Raw genomic sequence first — 27,148 nt, 5'->3', positions numbered from 1 at the left:
CCCTTAAAAAATTACTTATGTAGAATTTCTTATTCATTTTGCATATATTCTTCAATATCTTTATCATATCTGAGGATCTTGATTAAAACATTCTTCATATCATTCTCAATATACAAACTCAGCTCTCCACAGCAAAATTCACAAACTGGTAACCGAACCTTCAGTGCTAATAGAACGACACACCAGTAATCATAGATCCGAAAGAAGTTTATTGTGATGTTTAGCACTTTCGTTCCAACACTAAAAACAAGAAAGATCAGATTAGAGTTCTGATGAAGTTCCTGTTTTTAATGTTGGAATGAAAGAGCTAAATATCACAATAAACTTCTTTCAGATTTATGATTACTGGTGTGTTGTTCTAAATGCACTGCAGATTAGGTTACTAATTCTTCAGATCATTTATGAAATTAGATGCTGCTTTTTCCAGCCATGTCAGACATGTCTGATACCTAACCACTGAACATTAAAAATAATGAAGCACTATAAAGAACACTGGATTTATTGTCTCCAACCTTATGCATGACAGCCAAAATCAGCACAAAACACAAATTAAACCTGACTATTTTGGTATATACTACTATTATCATGTATTTATTTAAACTAATAAATATTTGCCAAACTGCTTCAAACATGGCTCAAGGTGCCTCAATACTAACCTCCTGCTTAACAATCTCCAAAAATCAAAGGACAGTAATATTAACTTCTTCCTACTAATTTATCACCATCACCAGGACACCAGTACCTAACAGTTTCAAAACTCACTCAAACTCAGTGTGTGTTAAAAACCTGTGATAATAACAAAGTGTTCTGAAATCAGCAGTTTATTTCTGTAGTTAAATAAAACTACACAAACTTACAAATCTCAAAACTTGTATTGTACTTTGTGTGCCTATTCAGCTCTCCCCAATGTGATAGAGACTATCGAATTTGGCTCAATTGTTCTACTCCATCAGGAAAAAAAACATGCAATGCAAAGCAAGTCATACCGCAACTGCATACTGTGCACACTGTAAGTGCGACAACAACTCCATTACAGTAGCCTCCTCTTCTTTTTGGCTGGCTGCCTGGCTCAAGTTGAAGCCATATCATAACTGCCTTTTTTTTTTTTTTTAATTTAACTTTCCCTTCCCCAGAATGCTGACTGAATACTCATGCTCATAGGCACTGTCTCATAGCATGGACATCAAGATACATGCCCTTGTATGTTGATAATGCCACGGGATATGCTGGTGATGCGCAATGAAGTCAGCATGTACATAAAAAAAAAAATTAAAAGAATAAAAATCGGGATTTAAAGGGGCCACTCGAATTCATGGCACCATATTATTTCAACCCCAAAAACAGTAAATACTGAGGGATTCGGTACAGTTGAGAGGTATGTCTCAGGTTCTCCAAATTTCTTCTTTGCTGGTATCCATGCAGTGTAATTCATGTCCAGTGACTGACATTTTCCCAGTCAGTCAGTTGCACTGGACCTTTTTTTTAACAGTTTTTGTTTTTGCAATGGAAGAGCTGAAATCAACCTGTTAATTAGTGCACAGTCTTCTTGGAAGTCCCTTCCAACAATATATTCACCCATCATTATTACAGTAATAAACATTACTTCTACACTTAAATGGTATTTTTATGAAATTACAAGGATGAAGTGAGTTTTGATTATTTTAAGCTGTATCTCAAAAAAATGTTCTTTCTATAAGGCTTTTACACAAAATTTTAATTGGGTTATGTTTTTAGAAGTTACTGTTTTGAAAACAAAGAGAAAGATAAATGTAGTACTAAAATATATATGAAAGAGGTTAGATGTAACAATTTTCTGCATTACAATAGTATGCATTTGGCACATAAAAGAAAAATGTTATAAAAAAATCAGGTAATTAGAATAACTAGATTAACAGTGTGTTCATGGGTTCATAGGTAAACACCAGGTTATCAGTCTGAAGACTATTACAAGTTTAACCTACAACCAAAGGTTAGAATCATCAAACCTTATACCTTGCATCTGTGAGGTAAGGACCTTAGCCATTATGCCAACCCTTCCCCATCATGAAGAGCATATGATAACCATTTTCACAGTGAGTTAATAGATCAAAGCAAAACGGTTACACAATTCTGAAACCGTGAAGGTAACAGCAGTTTCAGAACAGCTTCTACGTGCTATTGCTGTGGTTTACAGAAATTTCCTTACAGCTTCTACATGGATTAACTATGGTCTAAGTTTTACTGGAGACAATGCTGCAATAAAATATGTACTTGGTTACAAGTGGACAATATATATGCTGCAAATTTTTCAATAAAAGATGCATACATTTTAAAGAAATGTTTAATAAGGTTGTATACGTGTCTTTCATGACAAAAAAGAAAGGGAGTTTTCACTATGGATTTTGCAAAAATGTAAATATGTGAAGAAACATGCTGACAGCTGTTCTGTTAAAAGGAGGGAATATTATTCTCCAGGACATTACACATTTATGTCAAAATGTGTGATTTATGTGCTGGTTATTTAAACTGTGCAGCATTTTATGTTGGTAGAACTATGAGAAATTTAAATGAAAGGATCAATGAGCAAAGTTATGTCATAAGACTGAATAATGAACAACATGAGCTAATGCATTAGTGAAATATGCTTTGACTTCTGATTTTAAACAATTCTTTTTTGTGTGTTAGAGGCAGAAATTCAGAAAGTATGTTAGACAAAAAAAAAAAAGTATCATTGGCAGGTCAAGCTAAATGCTTGTAATACTGTATGATTTAATGATTCAGTTAATTTTAAATCCAAGTTAAAACAGAGAAGGATAGGGCATTCATACTGGTTGTGTCTGTCTTTTCATTAATAACATTTGTATTTCAGTGTTGTATTAGTGTCTTCCACAGCATAACATCTATAAGTAAGTTGTAGTGGATGAAATGGGATGTACTAACGTTATTTACTTAATAAAAGAGCCATTTATGTATTTGCAATTTTTATTATTTTATTTTAAATTGCGTGTTGCCATGCAATCTTCCACTGGTTCATAATTGCTACATTGTGGGTTATGAGACCATTTTAGCAACTGGTACAAGGACAATCACCTCAAATTAAATGTGAAAAAAAAAAATATAGCACAGTTCGTTTTGATAAAACAGTTCCACATACTGCACAGGTGACACACTCCTCCAACCAGACGCTGTCAGAAGAAATCTTCGTACTATGACCATAATATTTATACAGTAGTTTGGAAAGCCCTCTATTCTAGATCATCTGATTTCTAAAGGCACCTCCAGCAGATCCAAAGAAGTCTTAATTCCCCTTTACTCATATCTCACCAGATCTATTACTAAATATAATGTACCTTTTGGCATGTATATGTATAAACATATAATTTACCTTGACAGACCTTAGAGATTCATAACTAAAAAGATCAGTGGCCTCAGTCATCATGGTTATCACAACAGACTGCCAGGTCTCTCTCTCTCTCTATCTTTATTCAGTGTCTTACAGAATGTTCCACAGAGATATGTGTCTAGCCCTTTGAGACATAAAAGATCCAACCCTCTCTGACTTATTATTCCTTCAGAGAACAAATGGTACCGCAAATATCCTGTTAAAGGAACTAAGCTTTCATCAACAGATAAATAAGATGTGTTGTGATACATTCATATCCTAATGTATAACCCTCATCCCTGGAACAACTTTCCACTACATGCCAAAGAGAACAGCCCCCTTGCTACATTCTTGGTAAATCTAAACAACTTGGTGCGCAGCTTTAAATTCTCTCCTGGTCTATCTTGTCTTGCCCTCCTTGAGGCTACAGGGAACTTTTCAGTGGTTTTTTTTTTTTTGGCTAAGTTTGCAATGGTCTGCAGAACGACTGCATACTAGTTACCTATGAACCCATGAACATTTACTGCCTTTTGGGATTACGAATGACTTTTTTATTTTTTATATTGCTTATGTATCAAAAGCAGACAAAGCAGGCAATCACCAGTTCAGTCAGCACTGCCACCAAGTACATAGCAGCCTCTTTATCACTGCTTGTACGCTTAATGTTAAACATATTTTCCACTTATGCTCCACACTACTAGTACAGTGACTTACTCTAAACTTGCATTACCAAGCTACATCTTTCAAACCTGAAGCCCACTACGTAATGTCAGAAGTTTGTATTTCTTACAGGTTTGACAAATGCAACCAGGGAAGACAGAATCTGAAGCGACTCTAAATTTGACATTTCTATCCGTGTTCATCCTAGTACTTGCAGAGAAAACTTTAGAATACACCACCATCTGCAGCTCACCAGCCTTGTTGTGGCTTCCCAACAACTAAATGGGGCTTAAATCCTCACTATTCAGCCCTTTGCATAAAAAGTTTTTTTTCCCCCCTACACACATTTCTCTACTCCAGTTTGTCAAGCAGGCCACTTACAGGGTTAACACATTCAGATGCCCTACACAGAAATAATTTACAGCACTGAGTTAGATAATTTTTATCACTATTTCTGCTCCAGGAGATTCTTCATAATACATATGGAAAACCATGAATGCCTTAAGTAATTAACCGAACCAACAAAGTGCCCAACTGTTTCCTTGCAGCTCACACTTACATGCCACATATCTCCAGCGGCAAAAGGGAGCACAAATTCAAAAGCCACCAGACAATTTCATAACAGGTTCAATATGTGCTTGTTGAGTGATCTTCATTTTCCCAGTCTTAATATAACCATTTGCAGATTTGAAGGTTACCTGGCTACAGTCACCATGTATTCCCCCCATCATATTTCTATAGTTCAGTGCAAGTTCCTGAATCATAAAATTTCAGAAGTTTTAAGACACTGTAACATCTAGAAGAGATAAACAGTAGAATCTTCTTACACCATTTGCACATTATGTAACCCATTACATGTCAAACAGCCAGCAACAGTACTAGAGGGCCATGCATGAAAAAAAACAAGTATATGTTGTTCTACTATATGTACATCACTCAACAAATGCGATACTATCACTGTATCAGGGTAACATTTAAAAAAAACATGATTAATGTTGTAGTCACAAAATAAAGAGATGCGCGTTAGCGCACACACACACAATGACACAATGCATACAAATATTTCAGTCTTGGACAATACTGGGGCTCCAGCCTGCCAATATACCAGAACAGTCATCCTCATATCAAGTATCCAAAATGTTCTAAAAATATCTAAATTAGTGCTTGCTTTAATGTAACTTGTTACTCTATACCAGGCATCAGCTACTCTCTTAGACAGCCAATAGTAGTACATCTCTCATTCCTATATAATCTCCTACACAGATCATACACTGCTTCCCTACTACTCTTTGATAACCCCCAGAGGTACATGCCTCTAAATGCTTTATACACCTGAATAAAGTTTCCTCTTAATCACCTATATGAGACGATGTACATATTCATATATTTAAGTCTTTAAAAATAACTTATATTTTTATATCTACAGATGCCCTTGGTGTGTTTTTTTTCAGTTTTCTTTCCAAACTACGCATGCTAATGTCTTATAAGGTTTCCATATTTAGGTCTAATGTAACTTATAAACAATAAACCTATACTTCTCTATCATTAACCAACTGGTTGATATGATTAGTAAAATTCAAAGCTAGATCTACTCAGGTCCTTAAATTAATCCACAGTTTCAATTATTACTGTGAGCTGTATTAAATATTCACCCTTCAATTTATGTCACCCAAATCTAAAATGTGTAGCTTTTGACATATTTATTAGCATATTATTCTCTTCTGCTCAACTGGTCAATTTAGTCAAGTTCTATAACAGACATGCCCAATTTGTAAGCAATGTAATCATTTTTTTCATTTTCAAGTTATCTATAAACAAGCTGTAGTACACCTCAGATGAAAAAAAGGCAAATCAGAAAGATACAACCTTAACAAATATGGGCCTAAAACAGCATTGTGGGATACCCTGACTGTAACTTAGAATTTTACCTGTCCAACTGCGGTTTCACACTTGTCACTTTCTAGTCTTACCATGCAGCTAGCAATCTTATCAAGATTATACTCATACTTAGTTGTTCTAATTTATTGATCAGTGTTCAGTGTATGACCCTAATGAAGACTGAAGATGGGTCTACATCTTCTTCTTTTGGCTTTCCCGGTTAGGGGGTCGCAACAGCGGATCACCTGTCTGCTCATGATTGGCAGTGGAGTTTTTACGGTGTCGAGTTGCCAGCCCGGTGCCCAACCTTCCACGGAAGGCACACACATGCACACACGCCTATGGCCAATTTATAGTATCCAATCCACCTACAGCATGTCTTTGGGATATGGGAGGAAACCGAAGCACCCAGAGGAAACTCACACAACCACAGGGTGGACATGCAAACTCCATACAGAAGGCACCCCAGCTAAGGATCGAACCGGAGAACCTCTTGCTGTGAGGCAGCAATGGTAACCGTTGCACCACCACGGCCGCCCCGAAGATGGGTCTACATAAAATACACATTTTTTTCATTTACAGCTATTACTGTTAATATTACTGATCATTTTACTTGTAATTATAGACCTACTTTCAACATATTAAACATGCATTTCAAAAAAATTAAAACAAGAAAAAAAAAAACGAAAAGAACATTAGCCAAAAAAACTTATCACTTTTATTTAAAGAACAATTTTTGCTGAAGTTACAGAACTTCTTCAGACTGAAAGCTTCCAACACAGACTCAAATTCACCTCCCCCTGGAGGGCATTCAATGTTAGCAAGAACAATGAATAAATATTTCTTAAAATCCGTACAACTTTAAGTATATCAAAAAAGAGCGTTCGCACCAGTTCTTTTGCCTTATGGCAAAAAGATGTTCATAAATCCTCTTTCTTATTTTGATTTTAGTTTTGCCAACATAAAAGAAACTACATTTTGAACAAATGACAATATAAAACACAAAATATTTGCACAAAAGAAGTCACATTTAACTAATAATATTTTATTCAGTAATGGTAAATCTACATAACTACTTTCCAGAATAAACCCACAGCATGCACAACTTTCATATTTCACCATTCCTTTCTTCTTATCACTGTTATCACAGAAATTTAATATAGTCCATTGTTTTTCAAATAAATTCTTGATGTTAATCTCACTTACTACATGCAAATCTTGAGTCTGCCCCTATACGTAATTTGTGATAAACAGCAGAGATGATAGAATCAGTGTCAGAGTTCTGGCAAGTCTAAATACTCTTCCATTTCTTGGTGTCTCTAACAATGGAATAGTGAATCCCCTTAATTACTCATCTTACATAACAGGTCCTCTAACGGGCCATCTAGAAGTGATGACAAGTCAACCAATGATTTGAATATAATTCTGAAGAAAACAAATTTAGCATGTTCTAGCAAGGATGTTTACCTTGAAGGACTGTTTTCTAGTGGTTCTGTGTTAGAAGCAGCATATATGTGAATTGTTTCAGAAAGTGAGTCTTGTTTCATGAGAATTGTTTCATTTCTGCATATTGTCAGCAAAATCCTTTTTGGAGAATGACCAGCTGACTGTGTTAAAGATAGCACAATGATTATTTCATTTCAAGAAATTCCTCCCTTCGGTTATAAGGAGAACAGCAGAATAGCTCTGAGAAAGGAGGAACTTTTTTTTCATAAAGACTTGAAAGAACTGGGAAATCTTTGCAGAGTTTTTCATCAAAAATTCTTAAAATTCAGTTGAACACAAGAGCCAGTAAATGTGCAATGGGCTCCATTCTTCTAGTTAAATGATAGAAGTATCTTGGGAATGTCCTTGATGAAAAACTTTCCATCCAATTCCACATCAAACTCTCGCTAATTTACTGAAATAACTGAAGACACCATATAGTGTCTCACAGCTACTTACATCTGATGCCAGCAGAACCATAGTTATTAATGTTCTAATCCTAAGAGTTGAAGACTCTTTGCCTATTGTCCACAACTTAGAAATCTTACAACCCACAGAAAACAAAATCATTGCAGTTTACAAACCTCACACCTACCACTGAGCATCAAAGCAACTCCATCTGAAGAGCTAAATGGTTGCCAGTCTCTGCAAGTGCATGCAAAGGTTTATTTTAAGAACCCTAATCTTAAGCTACTTAAGGACAGATTTTATCCTCCACTAGTTAATGAACAGCAAATGCATCATTCTTCCTACAATTCTTCGAGATAACACCAATGCAAATTTTAATTAGACCTGGTTAAGCACTTATGCAAAAGTGTTTCTGAAGTGCCCTGCACAATTTAGGACTACTTTTTTTCAGAAACCCCAACCTAACATATGGTAAAGGAGGTCACCAATAAGCTCTACTACAATCCATTAAGAGTCATGGGAGACTGATTTGGCAGGAGGGAAGAGAGGAGCTGCTCATTATGAAAACAGATGGTCTCACCCATCATAATGTAGGTGCCAGGGTGATTTTTCATTACTAGCTCTGACTCCTATGAAACATGAAAGAGCATGAACAAATTTTGCTACATTGTCATGCACACAAATGACACAGTGTCAGCATGTGCCACTAGTACACTCAAAGCCTCTTTACTGCAATATTCCCTATAATGTCTTTATAAGGATGTTACCAATACAGTAATTACTCCTCACTCTCTCCCTGAAAAAGTACAGCTGGTTTTAGGAAATTCAATCTTCCAACCCCTCACTGCCTAAGCAATCACCTAAACCTGTGCTGCTGGTGGTTTAGAAGAATTTTTTGTCCCTTCACCAAAAAGTAGATCGTTGCTGTAGTTTCAAGCAAAAAAAAAAACAAAAAAAACAATGAACATTTTACAAAAACTAATAAAAAAATAATTTTCGATGGGAGTTAAAAAATATTGGTAAATGAGGTGAAGTACCAAGGAAAGAACTGCTTTTCCTACTGTGGTAATGCTGACGGGGAAAAAGATATCTAAAAATAAGGCTAGAGCAGAGTGATAAGGCTGACTGGAAAACTGTGCCACATATACCACCTGCCAATAAGAAATGTACATATATTATTACTTTGTTGACTGAGACTAAAATTCCTTAAAAAAATCTGACAACTTTTTACTTCAGTTTCCACAAACAGGCTTATAAATGACAAATTCAAGCACTGGATACCTTTTCAGATATCTTAAGAATGTAACAGTATAACTCACTTTACAAACACCACCTCCTAGCAAATGTTGTTTACATTCTGACTGCTAATTTCTCAAGTTACATATCAACAGAAATTAAAACTTCAGCAATGATAAACATTTACTTACCTGACAGGCCTTAGCTGTAATGTCGGAAGGTGTATCTTGTGAAAATGCAGGTCTCAGGGCAGCACCCACCTACATAAATACAAAAATATTTAAATAACAGAATGCAAACATATGAATGTCTCATATTACCAAGGAATTAACATCTGCTGTTTAAGGTGTTTTCATTTTCAGATCTGAGTAGACAGCTACTGCAGCCAACTGAGTACAAAAAAGAAAAACTGTGTTACGAAACATTATTTTAAGTGCATAGTCACAACACTTGGTTTACAGCTAAAGAAATAAAGACCACATAAGGACTTGGATTTTGGAACTAGCAAATTCACGGCATAGCATTCCATAATGAAAGTACAGTTGTGTAAATTCTTTAATAGTAAAGGTCCTTCTTTTCACTGTTGCTCTATTCATCACATGTGGGATCGCCTGCCAAGGATAGCTCAATGTTTGGCCAGAATAACAAAGCATTTACATCCTCCCAGCATTATACATTAGATGTATGCTCCCCACAGAGGCAGAGGGCAAAAAGGTGATGCAAACATACTCAATACTCACAACTGAAGTGCCCCAGGTGAACTACAACAACCCCAGAAGAAAGGAGAACATGCATATCGAGGGGGAAAGAGAAACAGAGCAAGAAGGAAAAGACCCCTCAGAGAGCAAAGCATTCTCAACAGAAGAAAGAGAAAAGAGCAGGGCAGGAGGGAGGGACTACATGAATAGAGCAACAGTGAAAATAAGGACATCTACTGTTATGGTAAGATTTTACACTGCTGTACTATGTCCTTCCTTATCACTGTTTAGTGTTCATAACATATGGGAGATTACCAAAGCTACTATAATGGCAAATCCTGCCCTGGCTCTGGAAATAACATCCAACTTGTAATGTTCTGTAAATGTATGGACACAGGACCAAGTAGCAGCTTCAAGGATGGATCTAATATCCAAACCCTTGAAGAAAGCTCCAGAGGAGACTACTGCCCTCATAGAATGATCTCAAACTGAAACACAGAGCGGTTTACCATGAAAAGAATAAAAAAGGGAAATGGCCCTAGACATAAAAGGGGAGATTGTTTCCCTACAACTGCCAAATAAATGTCCTGGTAAGAAAAGAAACAAAAAGTTGCTCAGATTTGCGGACAGCCTTTCTCTAATCTAAATAATACCCGAGATGTCTATGTATATCCAAGGTGTGAATAACCTTCTCACTAGCAAATTGTGGAGAAGATAAAAAGGAATGGAACTGGATAGACTGATTAAGAAAACTTATTGACCTCCTTGGGCTTAAAAGAAGAGTTAGTATACAGAGATACCCTGTCCCTATGAAAAAACAAAAAGGGAGGACCCGCCACTACAGCCAGAACTTCAGACACTCTCTTGGTTGAACAACAACTAGAAAAAAGAAGTTATGTCTTACCATAACATTCCATCTGTATTGTTGATCCTCGTTCAGTCATTACGTATGGGTATCGGAACCGAGCCAGCCATTTTCCAAGCTCGCATCAGCTTCAAACTCTCGAACTAAACTCTTACCCACAATTCCCCTCTCCCTGTTACCTCAGACTGTGTTTGCAAGTTAAAGAAGGTAGAGGCTACCTCTGGTCAAACAACCTAAGAGAACTGGATGGTGAGATCCACTAGAAACTACAGGAGGGGGAAGGAGGGAGGGTCGTAATGACTGAACGAGGATCAACAACACAGATGGAACGTTATGGTAAGATATAACTTCTTTATCTGATATTGTTAATCCTCGTTCATTCCTTATGTATGGGACAGAGTCCCCAGCTACCTCTATTCCTGGGAGGCTCTCATGGAAGAACATTCCTGAGCACCATAGAACCAAAAGATGCTCTTCCCCTGGAGGCTAAATCCAATTTGTAATGATTGATGAAGGTATGAGGCGTAGCCCAAGTTGCAGCTGCACAGATGTCATGTAAAGAAGTTCTGGCATGGAAGGCAGCAGAAGTTGCCACCGACCTAGTTGAATGAGCTTTCATGGTAGTAGGCAACGAGATATTACGTTGTGTGTAAATAAAGGTCACACAGTCCTTCAACCATCTAGCTAATGTGACCTTAGCAACAGCCGATCCTACTCTAGATCCTGTAAAGGCCAAGAATAACTGGTCAGATTTATGAAAATGTTTAGTCCTGTTGAGGTAAAAATGGATTTGACTGTGTATATCAAGGGTATGTAGGCAATACTCTGTTTGAATGGTTGGGAAAGAAAACTGGCAATTCAATGGCTTGATTAATGGACATTTCAGAGATCACTTTCGGCAGAAATGACGGATTAGTTCTCAGAGACACTCTATCTCTATGAAAAATCAAGTATGGACTCTTGATACATAAAAAGCTTGAAGTTCAGAAATACTTCTGGCAGAAGTAATAGCGACCAGAAACAAGGTTTTCCATGACAAATACTTGAGGTCGCAAGAAGAGGTTGGTTCAAAAAGTGCCATTGTCAAAGCTTGTAGAACTAGTGATAAATCCCATGGTTGAACAGGTTCTCTAAAAGATGGCTTCAGATGATTAACACATTTTATGAAGGTCTTGCACAATTTATGGGACATAAGAGAGGAATCTTGGACACTCTCATGAAAATTAGAAATTGCAGCCAAATGAACTCTAATGGTAGAAGCCGATAGACCCGATTGAAACAGGTCGGCCAGATAGCCTAATATTATTGACACTGGTGCTGAAAAGGGGTCTACTTTTTTATCTTTCAGCCAAAAGGTAAATCTTTTCCACTTGCTCAGATAAGTAATTCTAGTGGAGGACTTATGAGAAGCAATGAGAATATCATGTACTGGTAAAGAAAGATCATTCTGTCTGGCAATCAAGGGAACTGGAGTAGCCAAGCCATTAGCTTCAGGCTGTTCAGGTTGGGATGAATCAGGTTCTGTGGGTGTGAGATCAACTCCGGGATTGGATAGAGGATCCATGGTCGATCTAGTAGGTGAGGCCAAAGGAATGGGAACCAAATCTGTCATGGCCAATACGGTACTATGAGGATTAACTTGCTCTTCAACCACCAGGCTTTCTTCAGAAACTGGGGAATGAGAGGAAAGGGCGGAAATGCATAGAGAAGACCAGAGGGCCAATTGTGGACTAGAGCGTCCCTGGGAGACTGTCCCTGAGGGGGAATCAGGGTGAAGTAGTTGCTGCATTTGTAGTTGGCTGGAGATGCAAAGAGGTTGCAGCAAGGACGGCCCCAGCGGTGGAAGATCTCCGCCGCTATCAAGGGATTCAGGGACCACTCATGAGGTTGCAAAATGCACTTGCTGAGTCTGTCTGCTATCACGTTGGAACTCCCGGGAATGTGCATTGCTAGAAGAAAACGGTTGGTAGCCATCGCCCATTGCCATATCCTCATGGCCTCTCGACAAAGGGGGTAAGATTTGGTTCCACCTTACTTGTTGATGTACTATACAACCGCCATGTTGTCTGATTGAATCACAATTGTTCCAGATGACAGCAGGGGATGGAATGCTTGCAATGCCAGAAGCACCGCCCCTCAGCTCTAGAACATTTATATACAGATGAGCCTCTGGTTGGAACCAAGTGCCTTGGACTGTCATAGCCCCCCCACCCCATCAGGGAGGCGTCCGTGGTCACTGTGGCCTTGGGTTGCTGGGGGGAAAGGGGGCGAGACCACTGAGAGAGACTGTGTGACATCCACCAATTTAAATCCTGTTTGCACCTGTGGGTTACTCAAATCATGGCTGAAAGAGGATGCTGAAAAGGATACCACTGGGTGAGCAGTAGCCATTGTAGAAGCCTCATGTGAAACCTGGCCAGGGGAACAATGGTGATGGAGGCTGCCATGGAACCCAACAGCTGTAGGACAGAGTGAGACGTGGATTTTTCCTTTGAAAGGATTGGAATTAGTTGTTGCTTTATCCTTAAAATTCTGTGCTCTGGAATAGCAGCTCTGCAGTTTTTTGTGTCCAAGATAACCCCTATGAATTCTGTCGACTGAGATGTGGTGAGATTGGATTTCTGCCAGTTTATAGTTATGCCTAGCCTTTGAGTAGCGAGGAGAGAGTATGCCAGGGCTTTTTCCAGTAGCTGTCTGGTGGGGGCGGAAATGAGGCAGTCGTCTAGGTACGGAAACACCTGAAATCCTTGAAGTCGCAAGTGAGCTGTGATAACTGCCAAGCACTTTGTGAACACTCTAGGGGCTGTAGAGAGTCCGAAGGGCAGTACTCTGAATTGGTAGTGACTAGCTCCCGCACGGAAGCGCAGAAATCTTTGTGATGGCCTGTCCACCTTTAAGTGGTAGTACGCATCTTGAAGATCTATAGAACACATCCAATAGTCATTTTCCAAAATTGGTCTCCAGTCCCCAGTTTTCTTTGGCACCAAAAATAGTCTTGAGTAGAATCCGGATCATAACTGGTCTGGAGGGACTATCTGGATGACTCTTTTTCTTAGCAGCTTTTCTATCTCTAGTGCTGCTTCTTCCCTTTGACTGGGTGGAATGTCAGGAAGATTTTTTGAAGGGATGGGACAAAGATCGAAGGGGATATGATAACCTCTGGTTATGATACTTTGTACCCAAGAATCGGTGGTGATGGTTAGCCAGGCAGAAGGGTACAAGGAGAAACGTCCTCCAACCACCTGCAGAGGAAAGGAGTTGGGCCGCTCTTCAGGAGCACTGGTAGGATTGACCAGGGAAAGAATCCCTGGAACCCTGGTTATGCAGTCCCCCTCTGCCCTGAAAGGGGCATCTTCCCTGTGAGTTTCCCCCTCTGCCACTGGGGGAGAACTCGGACTGTGTGTCCCGGAAAGGACCTTGAAATTTCTTGAACCATATCTTCCCACTCTTTTGGTTTCGGGAGAAAGCACATTGAGGGGAAGAATAACGGACACCTACGGCAGAAAGGGTCTTACCGTCTTGTTCACATCTGGCCAGTGTGCTTTTAACTTTGGGCCCAAACAACGAGGAGGGCTCAATGGGGACATAAAGGAAGGAAGACTTAAAGGGTTCCGCAAAGTTGCACAAGCACATCCAGGCTCGTCGTCTCAAGACCACAGCTTAACCTGCCGCTCTAGCTGCTCCTTCTGATGCATGAGATATCAATCGCATAGAGGAGTTAGATATAGACTCAATGGAGGCCAGCTGAGAGGCCACTTTGTCACGGACCTCGTCAGAACTGCACCAGCCAAGGTTTCAGAGAGCTCAGAAACCAGATCCCTTTGAAGCCTGGTAAATTGTGCCATATAATTCAGGGACCTGATAGCAAAGGTTGCTGAAGCAAAGGTGCGCTTCCCTATTCTGTTCAGGGCCCGGGACTCTCGGTTAGGCAGATGGACAGTCTGGCTTTCTTCTTCTGCCAGATCCTTTTTTGTTGCGGCCGCCAACACCAAAGCATCTACAGGAAGACCTTTGGACCAATGGGGGTCTGAAGCAGGAAGGGAAAAGATCTTATCTGGCCTTCGGGGAATAGCTTCAACAGTATCAGGGGCCTTCCAAGCATGCTGCACGATGAACTTGACAAGTTCATCGGCAGGTGAGTAACCCAGGAGGTAGGGGGCCAGGCGGGAAAAGCCTGCAGGAACACAGATTCCTCAGGGGTCGGATTAGAGGGCTGCCAGTCACCTCTCTGTTTCAGGATTTCAAGGATATCGCCAAAAGATACCTCAGAGGGTGACCGAGGGGATCCTTCACCCTCATCGAAATCTGTGTCTTCAGTGACAGACTCCTCTGTGGAGTCCATGTGCTTCCTCTTACACAATCTTTTCCAGTGTACCTCCTCAGTGGGAGAAGCTGGGGAAGACAACGGAAAAGGGGATTCCTGAGGGAATATGTCCTGAGACCCTTGCACCCGGTGTCTGCTAGGTGCGACTTGTGAAACCAGTGTACCAGAGGAGGGCGGAGGTACAGAGAGTCCGGTATCGCCAGCAGCAGCGAAAGCCTTCTCTATCAATTAGAAAGCTGGTCCACCCGGAGAGGAGTGTATGTCAAGGACAGAGGGCACTCCACCCCTAAGTGGCTCAGCCTGCCAACTCGGAGTCCCTGGATGGCTGTGGAGCAGCAAGTTATGCACATCACAGCTGACATCCTGGGTCGTAACAAAGCTTTCCTGCCACGAAGGCAACTGTGGTTCCTTAGTGAGATCCATAAAGGGAACCGCAGAAGAGGAAGACTGTACTACATCCATGGACTTCAAAGGCAATGAAGGAGAAGAATAAGAAGGTGTCTTTGGAGATGGGTGATCACCTCCCAAGGAAGGATAGTTCCTGGGGGGGTGGAATACCTCTGGCCAAGAATGCCTGGTCCACAAGACGCAACACATTATGTTCAGAAAGACTTCTAGTGGACCTCACAGAGACTGAGGGAGAAACAGGCCTGCCCACAAAGGAGGCAGACACGGTGCCCATCTCATCTGATCGCACCGAGGACAACGGTGCCGAGAAAGACTGAACTACTGCAGTCTGCACCGAAGAAATCATCTGTGCCGATGTGATTGTCTGCACCGACACAGGGATCGGTGCCGAAGTGGTTGTCGGTGCCAAAACTGGAACTGACAAAACTGGAGTCATTACTAAAGGCCTCGGTTCTGAGGAAGATCTCAGAGCCGATGCAGCCAATGTCTGAGCCGAATGAACGGTCAGTGCCAATACAATGGTAAAGGTCTGAACCGAGGAGCCCCTTGGTGTCGATGTGTAGAAGACTGCAGGAGAGTACGGAGCCGAAATCACTAGTGGAGCCAAAGGCCTCGGTGCCGAAGGTCTGGGCACCGAAAGCAATGGGGCTGACTGAATTTTAGCCTTTTTAGATTCTGGTTGGTGAGAGTCCCCAGCCGGGGACGAAGGGAAGGATTTAGCCTTAGTAGAAACATCCATTTTCTTATGGGCTTTGGGAGGGGTTAAGACCTCTGGCCCAGAAATAGCCTCTGAAAAGGGAGATTTTAGAAGTCCCTTCAGTAACAGTTTATTTTTCCTTTCTAACAAAGTTCTATTAGAAAAGTTTTCACATATATCACAAGGTGGTTCAACAGATAAATGGGAAGCTCCCAAACAATAAACACATAAAGAGTGTGCATCAGAAGTAGGTAGTTTGTGTCCACTATCAGAACACCGCTTAAACCCTGGACTACCCTTTTTATCTGCCATATTAATAAATAGAAAAGTACCGACAATGGTACAAGAGAGTACCGGAAGGTATGAAAGAGAAAAGGAAAGGGATTACCAACGATGGTAAGAAGAAATTACCTCGCGGTAAAAAGGGTAAGTAAAGGACAGAAAAAAAGAATCAGAGGAAATTATGAACGCTAGATGCAATAGGGCAAGAGACAATAAAATATCAACTTTTCTGACAGAAAAGTAATTTGTAAAGCAATTAAACAACAATTGACTGTACTTAGCTCAAGAGAAGTAGCTTGACACGACTGGATGGCAACGCGGCAAACAAAATCTGAGGTAACAGGGAGAGGGGAATTGTGGGTAAGAGTTTAGCTCGAGAGTTTAAAGCTGACACGAGATTGGAAAATGGCCGTCTCAGTTCTGAACTCGGAACCGATACCCATACGTAAGGAATGAACAAGGATTAACAATATCAGATACAGTTTTCCAGGTGCAATGTTGCAAAGAAAAAGCAGGCTCAAAAGCAGCCTGAATCAATGTTTCAAGGACAAAACTGAAATCTCAAAGAGGAGAAACAAGTTTTCTTGCTGGTGTGATATGAAAGATGCCATTAAGGAACTGTTTTACCTCAAAACGAGAGGACATTGGTGGGTTCAAGGGCAGAGAAGCAGGGGTTGCTGACAAATGAGCTTTAACAGAAGAATATGCTAAGCCAGTTAAGGAGGACTTCACAGAATTAAGAAAGGAACAAAGGGACCCTCCCCTCCCCCCACACACACGGTTTAATTTCTCCAAATCTTTATGGTTTCTGATACCATGATTGGAATGGACCCAATTCCTAAGTCAAAGCATGATTACAGTTTGTGAAATTAATATTGTTGCAATCTTTGTTGCTAGCCAAAAGTGCTCTTCACAGAACCAGCAACGTACCCAGAACTGACTCCTCCTGCAGTTCATACAGAGTTACATGTACTGGTATCATATCAAAATAAGACTGTAAATTATTTTTTCCTTCTTCCACGTTTACTCTCCTTTCTGCCTGCAAATTCTGGTATTTTATAACTTTGTGTTTCTCTGTATGTAAGACAATGTAATCACTGGGTGCAGCAATTTCAATGATCAGTGCTAAGGAGAAAGTAAGGGAGTATTTGGATGATATACATGAATTTAGAAAGGCTGTTAAGTAATTATTTTTTGATGACAACTCCAGAGCACAAAAGCTTTTAGCACAGCAACACAGGCAACAGAAAGTAGGAAAGAGTTGTTGCCAAATATGGCAAGCCTAAAACAAACAAGCAAACAAATATATAAATAAAAATGAAGGTAAGGAGGGTTCCTCCCCGACAAGTTGTGCTTGAAAAGAGAAACTAAGCGGGGTGAATTGTTAAAAATTTATCGCAAGCTCACTGATGACTATTTATACTTAAAATTAAATACATTAATTTGTATTAGAATGGTCCTTGCTGGTATCCAAATTTAAGATTATATGGAGCATAGAATGCAGAACAAAAGTTAAGATTAGATTTATAAATTCTACCTAGACAGAATTCATTACACTGGTAGACTAGCTGTGATAATGAATTTATCTCTTGACTCCTCAGTGGATCACACTGTGACTTACTATTACTATATAGCTAGGTTGCGAAGGTTAAAACTTATATCAAGTTAATAAACACAATGTACTGTGTAGATCATTTTCCCCCTATGATTTACAGTATTAAGAACTATTTTGCTTTACTGGTAGCATGTAATTATAAGTAAATGCTAAAGTTTGAGCCTTAAAATGAACACTTTGCTATACGCTTTACTACTTTTGACACACGTGAGGTCAGGTAAAAGTACAGGGGGTGTATCAGTACTCATAAGTTACCCTCCACTAGTGACTTTTGCTTTCCATTATTTTATGCTTTACTTTAGTGGAGTTTAGAGTTCTGTTTGGGGAGATGTAGCTATATCTAATGAATTCAGTGTTAAACTGCTCTATGTTTGCAGAGCTCTATGGCTAGTCTTTCATGGAGCTGTTGGGGTTAGACCCACAGGTAGTTCGGCTAAGCACAGGGGATCTGCTTTTTTGAAGAGTCCGTTTACTGGAGTGTGTTAAGTGTTCTAGAAAGTTAAGTTACATCAAAGCAGCATTCCAAGCTAAACAAGTTTATAAATTCTGCTGCCCATGTATCATATTTTGCGCTTAAAATTAACATCTCTGTTAGTGTTTAGAGTCACCTAACTGCTTCCAAGATTTATATTTATATTTATATATTACTCTGGTGATAATTACTAGATCAAAATATAGATATTTGGAGGGGGCCATGCATAAGGATAAAGCATGTAGGAGCTCCCTCTGTCCACAGGGGGAGGTCCTGGAGATAATTTCCTATTTTGCATCCATTGATCCAAGTTACATTTGAATGTGATCAGGGATGAGCTTTACTTTTTGTGGATGGGTAGTATATTCCAGAGCAGTGGTATCCTCTGCAAGATGTACCTGTCCCTCCAAACTGTTTTGTTAATGTTGCAGAAGAGATTTTGGTCCATGAGTTGAGTATTTCTGATACCATTTGACTTAAGGATATGAAGTAAATGTATCAGTAACAGGTCAGAATATGTCTTGTATGCTAGGCACAGGTCACTTTTTAGCAGTCTGTAGGAGACTGAATACAGTGGTAGGACTTTGAAGCAGTCCATATAGGACAGACACACGTTAAAGAGGGCATTATACTCAATGACTGGCCTAATGAGGGCTGATTAAAGGGAGATATCATTATCCCTGAACTTAGAAGCAGTCTCCTTGTTTATTAGCTGTGTAACATAGGACTTCCTTACCATAGTGGACATATGCTGGTCAAAGCTAGGTCACTGTCCATGAAAGGTCATAAATCCTGAATTACTGGATCAACTCATTGGGGTGTATTGCCCACATGGAAATTCCATGACAATTTTTCAAGGGAGATGATAATGCACTATTTTGGCATTTAGCTTTAGTCCGTGAGTCTGGCATCAGTTCCTTGTTTGGGACAAGCTTTCTTGTAAGATGGCTAAGTCTTTGGGGGCCCTATCACTCTTCCTAGCTTGTTGTCATCTGCAAACGTAGCTAGCCAGAACCTGTTGGTATTGGCTTTTACTTCTGAGAAGGAGATACCAAACAGAAGAGGTCCCAGCACTGAAACTGAACCCTACAATGACTTCACAGCTGACTTATCTTTTTGTGGTGGTAGCTTCCCCTATTTTGACCTTCTTCTTCCTATCTGTGAGTCAGATGGCAATTCAGCAGGTGATGAAGGTGTTTATTCCAGTTTATTAAGCTTTCCTACTAAGTGTTAGTGAGACATTGTGTCATAAGCCTTAGCCAGGTTGAGGTAGGTGATATGTACCATTTTATCTTAATCCATTGCTTTGGTGACCTTTTCAAAAAAGTCCACCAGGTTGAGTAAGCACGACCTGCCTTTGACAAATCCAAACTAAGATAGGTCCAGTGTTTGGAGGTTCCCTATGTTCTTACTGATAAATTTAAGAGTCTGTAACTGCCTGCATTTGTGAAAGGTCCTGCCTTATGCAGAGGAATAACTGTTGTTATTCTCCAATAACTTGGTACGTAACCTGCATGAAGACTAAGGCTGAACAGTGTTGTTTGGGGGTGTGACTATTTTTTACTTCAGCTAGCACTTTAAAGATTTGGTCTTGTGTGACTGTTGGTGGCTAGATGGTTTCAGATATTTCATGCGACACGGATGGGGGCTGGACGTAAAGTTTGAGCTGAATTTATTGGCCAGAAGGTTAGCTATAGCTTCAACTTTGGTGTAGAAAACATCTCTTACAATCAGCTCAGCACATTGTTGTGTTGTGCTCCCGATTACAAAAATAACAAAAAAGCCTTGTGACTGTCCTGTGCTTGGGTGGTTATTTTTGCCTCAGACTTAGCTTTGGTAGATTTAATTAAGTACCTTAATTTAATGAAGTGGGCTCTTTCATTCTATGTATTTCTTACTTTTAGTCAATACTCTCTTCCTTTCATTCTAAAGCTTGTTGATGTTATTGATGTTAATAGTTCTTCCTGGGGGGGGGGGGGGTTGTTTTGTGGTATGCCCTTCACTTATCTTTACCAGGTACAGCCACATCTATGCAAGTGTTTACATGATGGTATACTTTAGTATATTTCTGGATATTCAGCAGAGTTAACAGGGTTTGACTGGGATTTGTAGCTTGCCAATGTATCACTTTGGAGTATACAGTTTGCCTTGCAGAAAAGTTAAAGATACCAGGGGAGAAAGTGGTTCCTGGATCCAATTTTACTTCAAAGGAGACAACTTTATCGTCAAACCTTATAACTGACAAAGATATGCAAGAGATGGTGAAAGACACTTTAATAATAGTAAGGGCAAGATCTAAGATGTTATAATCTCTAGTAGGTACCCTTGAGTAGTTGTTCCAGGGAGTTTATACTGACAAAGTGTATGAATTTCCGTGTTTGTTCACTAGGGGTGGTATAGTTTTCCCACTCTATATATGGATAGTTTAGATCACCTTTAATATTGGGTGACTGTAGTTGTTGTAGATAAGCACTGTGGCTTTCTTGGGTTATACAGGAAGTTCTATAGCCAGCCAATATATGTGGTAAGGAGCCTTTGTGATGATGATATGGATATGAAAAAGATACAGTGCATCATGTTGCTTAACTAGCTTTAATTTGAGTTTCTTCTGAATGAAGAAAACCACCTCCACCTTTTTCTCCTTCTGCTCAATGGTTGGACTAAAAGTGTGGAAGACATTATAGCCTTGCATAACCAGAGTACTCCCTGTCATTTTAAACCATGTCTCAATTACTAAACAGATGTCTACTTCCTCCAGGGTAAGGCGGTCTTGCAGAGTTTCTTGTTAAGGTTCCTAACACTGATCAGAACACCTTTGCTTCTTTCATCATACTGGTAGGTATATCCAGTTGCCATAGTGAGAAAAAGCCTCTAAAGGGATGGTTAATATCTTTGCCAATTTTTGAAAGCATAGAGGCGAAAGGTTCAAGCCATCCCTGGTGAAGCAATGTGGTTTGTCGATCATGTCTTCTCAGGTTGTCGTTAGAATAACACCAAAAATTAAGTCAGTTACTGAAATCAATTATTTTTTGCTCATATTACAGCATCATCCCTAGAGAAGGCACAATGAAGCTCAATGTTAAGCTCATGCCTGCCTGGGACACATAATATGAGAGTGCCACTTTGTCTTCTTCATACAGTCCAAGGTGCTACGTCTTACGTCAATGACACCCACATGTGGTACTATGACAGAGACATACTGGTATATGTTGTTCAAGGGCGTGTGTGTGTGTGTGTGTGTGTGTGTATGCGTGTGTGTGTGTGAGATCTGATGGAACTTGGCACCAGGCAGACAACTAAGAGTAATCTTTCCTTGCTCAGTCTGGTAAGAGGTACGTCTGTATGTCTTACAATGCAGCAAACTATAACTAGAATGTTGGATTTAGTACTTTATAAAAACAGTTTTTGCCCTTAAAGATTCAAAAAAATAATGCCATGGCAATCTTATAAAAAACTTCCCATTCCAAATAACTCAGAATAATGAAGATCCTGAAGGCAGACTTCTTTTAAAGAAGTGTAAAAGTCTTAACTGGATGAAACCGTTAGCTACAGCTTTCTTTTGATGACAGCCACACCTTTTTACCTAATTTCTTCAAGTCAGTAACATCTTTTAATGTTCGCAATTTTAAACTGGTAGGAGACTGGAAAGTAACATTAGGTTCAGAATTTGATAAATCTGTTTTGGATCCATCAGGTTTCTTAATAATCTTATGAAACTGTAAGATCTCTCTGAACCTTGTAGAGCTCTTCTTCCAGAAGAATGGGATTATACCTTCTTCCAACCACTTCACAACACATGGTCAAGGACTGATTTATTTTTAATTTCGACATCTTGGAATAGCATTGCTATGGATTACTAAATGGGACCTGGGTCGTTTTTGGATCACACACACTAAAGCTTGTCATAATAAATCTACAAAGATCACAATGTCCAAGATCAAGTTAGAGGGTGAATTTATATTGGGACAGTAAGAGTTTTGTGATCTATTCATTCAAGTAGGTGCTACATGGGTTAGTCAGCTGTTGTAAGTCTTAGATCGATTCAGTATTATTCAGCAACAGCACCTTATTCATAGGGGTTTAATGTTGCGGTGTCGTACTTTTGTTTTTACAAATTTGTTTGTATATTCCACCGATACATCGTGTGCCTTTGTCTTTACATCTTACAGGGATTCTTTTTTTAAAACATTTTAACATTTTAATCGATAGATGTATTTCAACTTTTTAGTATGTTTATTTAGTTTTTGAAGATCATACGATTTAGTATTTGTGGGTGTGTCAGTATTTAGTCTGATACAACACAGAGACCATGTGACCTTTTTAAAATTTTGTATTCAAGGTAACTGTTTGTGAGAGATGCTGTTTTCCGTTCCTGATGAAGTTGGAGTGTTTCCGATGAAAAGCCTGTGTATTGTGCTTCAATAAAAGGTTTATGTATTCTGGATTTTCAGACTGAGTGATTCCGTATTACAGAACAACCCGTTGGTTTGGAGCGTATCCAGTTTGTTCTTTCCACAGTTTTTTCTTTTGTTGAGTTTGGTATGTTAGAGGAGAAACAAATTAAAGATATTTTAATGGTACTCAAAGTAGTGACCTACAGTTTGATACCAGATCAGCCTTAAAAGATATTCAGATTATCAAGACATCATAAAGAAAAAATAAAATGAAAAAAAATACACCACCTACGACCTAGAAAGCTTAATGCCCGATTTGAGCAGAGACAAAATAAATTTGATGAAGAAAAATGCTCACACATAATGACGGTTCAAGGCAAACTAAAAAAAAAATCAAGCATCAAAAGAGTTTTTAAAACTAAAAATACATGAAAATATACAGAATTACATGCTAAAGCTAATGTACTGAAACTATGCCATATTTCTAACAGTGTAACATGCAACAAAGAAAATGACAAAATATACAACCACAAGAAATCTTAAAATGTTTTCTCTAATACTTACAAACCAGTATACGAGTCTCCACACTCTACCATCAAATACAAATTTAACATTACTTGGTTAGTATTACCTTAAGAAGAGTACTTTCAGATATTGTAGCACTTTTTTTTATAAAAAGACATTTCTATACAGGAGGTACTAGAAGATTTTGCATCTCTTAAGTTGGGAAAAACACCAGGCCCAAGTGGCTTCAATGTGTCCTTTTATATGAAATAAAAGTCTAAGTTAATTTTAATCCCTCACAGTCAGTTTTTATTTTTTGTTAGAGAGAGAAGGGTATTGCAGATAAGTATTAAAATCAGTCTCAGGCAATTCTTGTTCTGAAACCCATTTCCTACCCTCTCTTAACTAAAAACAATCACTCTACATTTCTAGTAAACTTAGACATTAAATTATTTACAATAACCTTAGCTAAACATTTCAGAATACTTGCTGAATGTACTGTCTTGCGGCTTCAGTCTGGCTTTATGGAGGGGAGACAAAGTCATAATAATAATCTTAGGTTAGAACTCATTTATTTTATAATCAAAAATATAATAATGTGAAAAGTGTTTCTGTCCTTGAAACTAGTAAGGTATTCAATGATGCTCATACTCTAATTTTCTTTGAGATATTATAAAGCCAAATCTTCTTGGTCAATACATCAATGAGGTAAAACATTATATAAGTCAGCATCTATATTTATTGCAATAAATAGCTATAACTCTTCAACTATTAATATACAACTTGGCATTTGTCAATGCTGCCTTCCACCACTGTATCCCCCATTATTTTCCTTGAATTACTTTTTGCACATATTAAAAGATAGTTCAACCATGTGGGAATAAGAGCTGGTAAAAGGATAACTAATATTACATAACTTGCTGATGACATCTTACTGTACTTCAATAATCCCAAAGAAGCTATAACTAAAGTCTAAAAAAATAAAAGTTTACACTAAAGTTTTGAACTGCAAATTGACAATTGACAAATCCACTTTTTTTCACCAACACGTTTGTCTCTTGAAGACTCTGATGATCTTAAAACCAAGTTCAATATCTCACTGGATAAGCTCAAATGCTTAGGTGGTAAATACTAAACTAATTGGGATATATTTTTAGCTTCACTAACTGTTATAAATATCTATGATTATTTTGTTTCAGCAAGAAAACAATCACATTCCTCCAGAATGTTTTAACAATAAACAAACTTATTAGAGGCTTCATATGGAATAACAAAGCTTTATATATAAGCATGAAGTAACTTCCAAATCACAAGAAATCATAGATGTTTGTACACCTCAGCTGCAATCATTAAACTACTAGAAATCAATCTCTTTATGAATCAAACCCCCACAGTACATATCCTCTTTGGATTCTTGCTATGATATCATAAATGAAATATTTAACTCTCTTCTATATTATCATATTATCATCACCTTTCTTAGTAAGTGCTCTAAAATACCTAACTGTCCTCTTCATTAAAAATTCTAATTGCATACATGCATTGTCACTGGAAATAATATAGTGAATGAACTGCCTCTCTGACAACCTCTTCGGGATAATCCTAACATTACTATTTTTAATGGACTACATAGGAAAAATTAATTTTCAAAGCTATCAGGTAAACTCCATTGTAATGTATTAGAAAACAGCAAAATAATTTTGAATAAGGCAAAGCTGGTGAAGTAGTCTCTCAGTCTGCCAGCATACCCTCTGTTAAATTTTATTTGGATTACAACAAAGACAAGTGTAATTTAATGTCATCCTGGCTACAGTATTAAAAAAAAGATTTATTTTATTTGTGTACAATTCCATTACAGACTCAAGTTATCATTCTGATACTCACATGTCCAGTTATTGGGATTCTCTTTTAAATGACCTTCATATTTACACAGACTGGCAAACTAACCTTGACCAATGAATGGAAATTTTATCCAAAACTGATCCATCAACGGTTTACATTGCTTCAAATTACCTAGCGATACCCTCAAAAACTGGTGGTGCTGCGGTAGCGTTGTCGCCTCACAGTTAGTCATTGCCCGTTCAATTCTCAGTTAGAGCATCTTCTGTGTAGTGACATGCGTGAATGGGCGTTCCTTTGTTGAAGGTTGTGCGTTAGGCCCGGCAAGCCAGTACGTAAAAATCTACTGCCAATCATTAGCGGACCGGAGTTCCACTGTGGCGACCCCTAACCGGGAAAAGCCGAAAGACACAAACAAACCCTCAAAAACTTGCTGTGATAGAAAAACTGCCTTCACCATTTTGTGATATTTGAAATGACAATTTAACGTCAGATCTGACACACATTTTGGACTGTAAATCAATTCAAAATGCTTAGGGTCATGTAAATAAAGACTAACTGCCTCTTCATTGCAACAACAGAAGAATGCAAGTTGACACTATTGTACTCTATGGACTCCTATGGGAAAAAAGCTTCTAGAAAGAGTAACAATTTACTTTGTTTTGTGTCTTTTTGGGTTAAACTTTTTGTTAAAAAAGTCTTAAAAGGAACATTCCATGCTACTTTGGAAGATGGTCCCTAGATCTTAACTAGAGCTGTAGAGAGTCATGAATAAATTTCTAAATATAATAAAGTGATACCCAAGGATATGGAACAATTTAATACTTACCTGCAATGGGTAGTTTTCTACCAGTTCATGAAGCATGGCAAACTGTGTTTCATAAACAGAACCAGCTATTCTTTTGTTCTCCCCCTCTTTCTCTATATGAATATTGCATTCTTTAAGCATGTGTCTTTCATGTATTGTTTAATGGAGAAATGTTATATTAGATTTGTGTTAAGTCTAATTTAGGACTTTGTTTTTCAGCACTTTTTACTTTGATTATATGACTGCTGTTAAATACTTAAACTACTGGTTATGTTCTTTGCTGTTTCACCTTTAGAATCTGGAATGTATATTTCTGTACTTTTTGTCCTGTGGTTTTAATCTTAGTATGACTACACTTCCTGCTGAAGAATTGTTTCAGGCTTATGCTCGAGTTAACTAATAAGATATCCCATTCTGACATTGTATGCAGTATCTATATTTTGCATTAGTGGTATTTAAATATCTAACTGTTGACCTTATACAGTGATTAAAAAAATATGTGGTGCACTGAAAATCCTCAGATTTAATGTGACATCATCCACTTTTTATCTTCTACAGCAATGCAAAATGTTAACTAAAATTTCAGTCTTAGAAAAAAAATCAAACCTACTACTATGAGAAGGTCAGTGGAGAGAAGCACGGGGGGCATAAAGGATACATAGTATTCAGAAAGGATTTTAAGTCAGGATCTCATATAATGCTTGCAAGTAAGTTGGGAGGGGAAACGGTGAGATACAGGACATACCGGCATACAAGGCATCCTCGGATCCAGTTTTGACAGACCATTTGCACACCCACAAAATGAAGAGCATCAGAACTACTAGATCCAAGGATTGAAATTTTGCTTCTAATATTTAAGACATGTTGACAAGACAGATATGCATCTCAGGGGATCCCCATCCACATAAAGCAGAGTCCATTCCTAACACTATTTAACCATAATCTTGGCCAATGAATGGAAAATCAGAAATTCACACCAGGTCCAGCCCTCATGTCTCTACCACAGGCAGACAGTAATGCCCACATTAACATACACCTCTACATAACCTCTAGACACTTCCTAACATACTCCCTCTTAATAAATGCCCATGATACATAGGGACACAACTGGGATGAGTTGCATGGCTAGGTTTATAAAGGTACTGGTGGTCATTAGTCTAGCATTTAACTATGAACCTAAACGGCTAACCAGCATGGAACAGTGGGCACAACAG

The 27,148-nt window shown here is 38.7% G+C and overlaps 1 protein-coding gene across 3 annotated transcripts in view; it reads right to left on the bottom strand.

Annotated features, from left to right (window-relative positions):
- The window catches only part of HEATR5B (HEAT repeat containing 5B), a 2,176,461-nt gene that overhangs the window by 569,700 nt on the left and 1,579,613 nt on the right, over positions 1 to 27,148 (bottom strand). For all 3 annotated transcript variants that reach the window (XM_044058540.1, XM_044058533.1, XM_044058548.1), the window contains exon 26: positions 9,220 to 9,288. In XM_044058540.1, coding sequence (XP_043914475.1) covers positions 9,220 to 9,288 — 69 coding nt within the window. The remainder of the gene's footprint in view (positions 1 to 9,219; positions 9,289 to 27,148) is intronic.

This window comes from Protopterus annectens, chromosome 1.part2 (assembly GCF_019279795.1).
Source record: "Protopterus annectens isolate FY-2018-M chromosome 1.part2, PAN1.0, whole genome shotgun sequence".
Lineage (NCBI taxonomy): Eukaryota > Metazoa > Chordata > Ceratodontiformes > Protopteridae > Protopterus > Protopterus annectens.
This window is presented reverse-complemented; position numbering and strand designations above follow the sequence as displayed.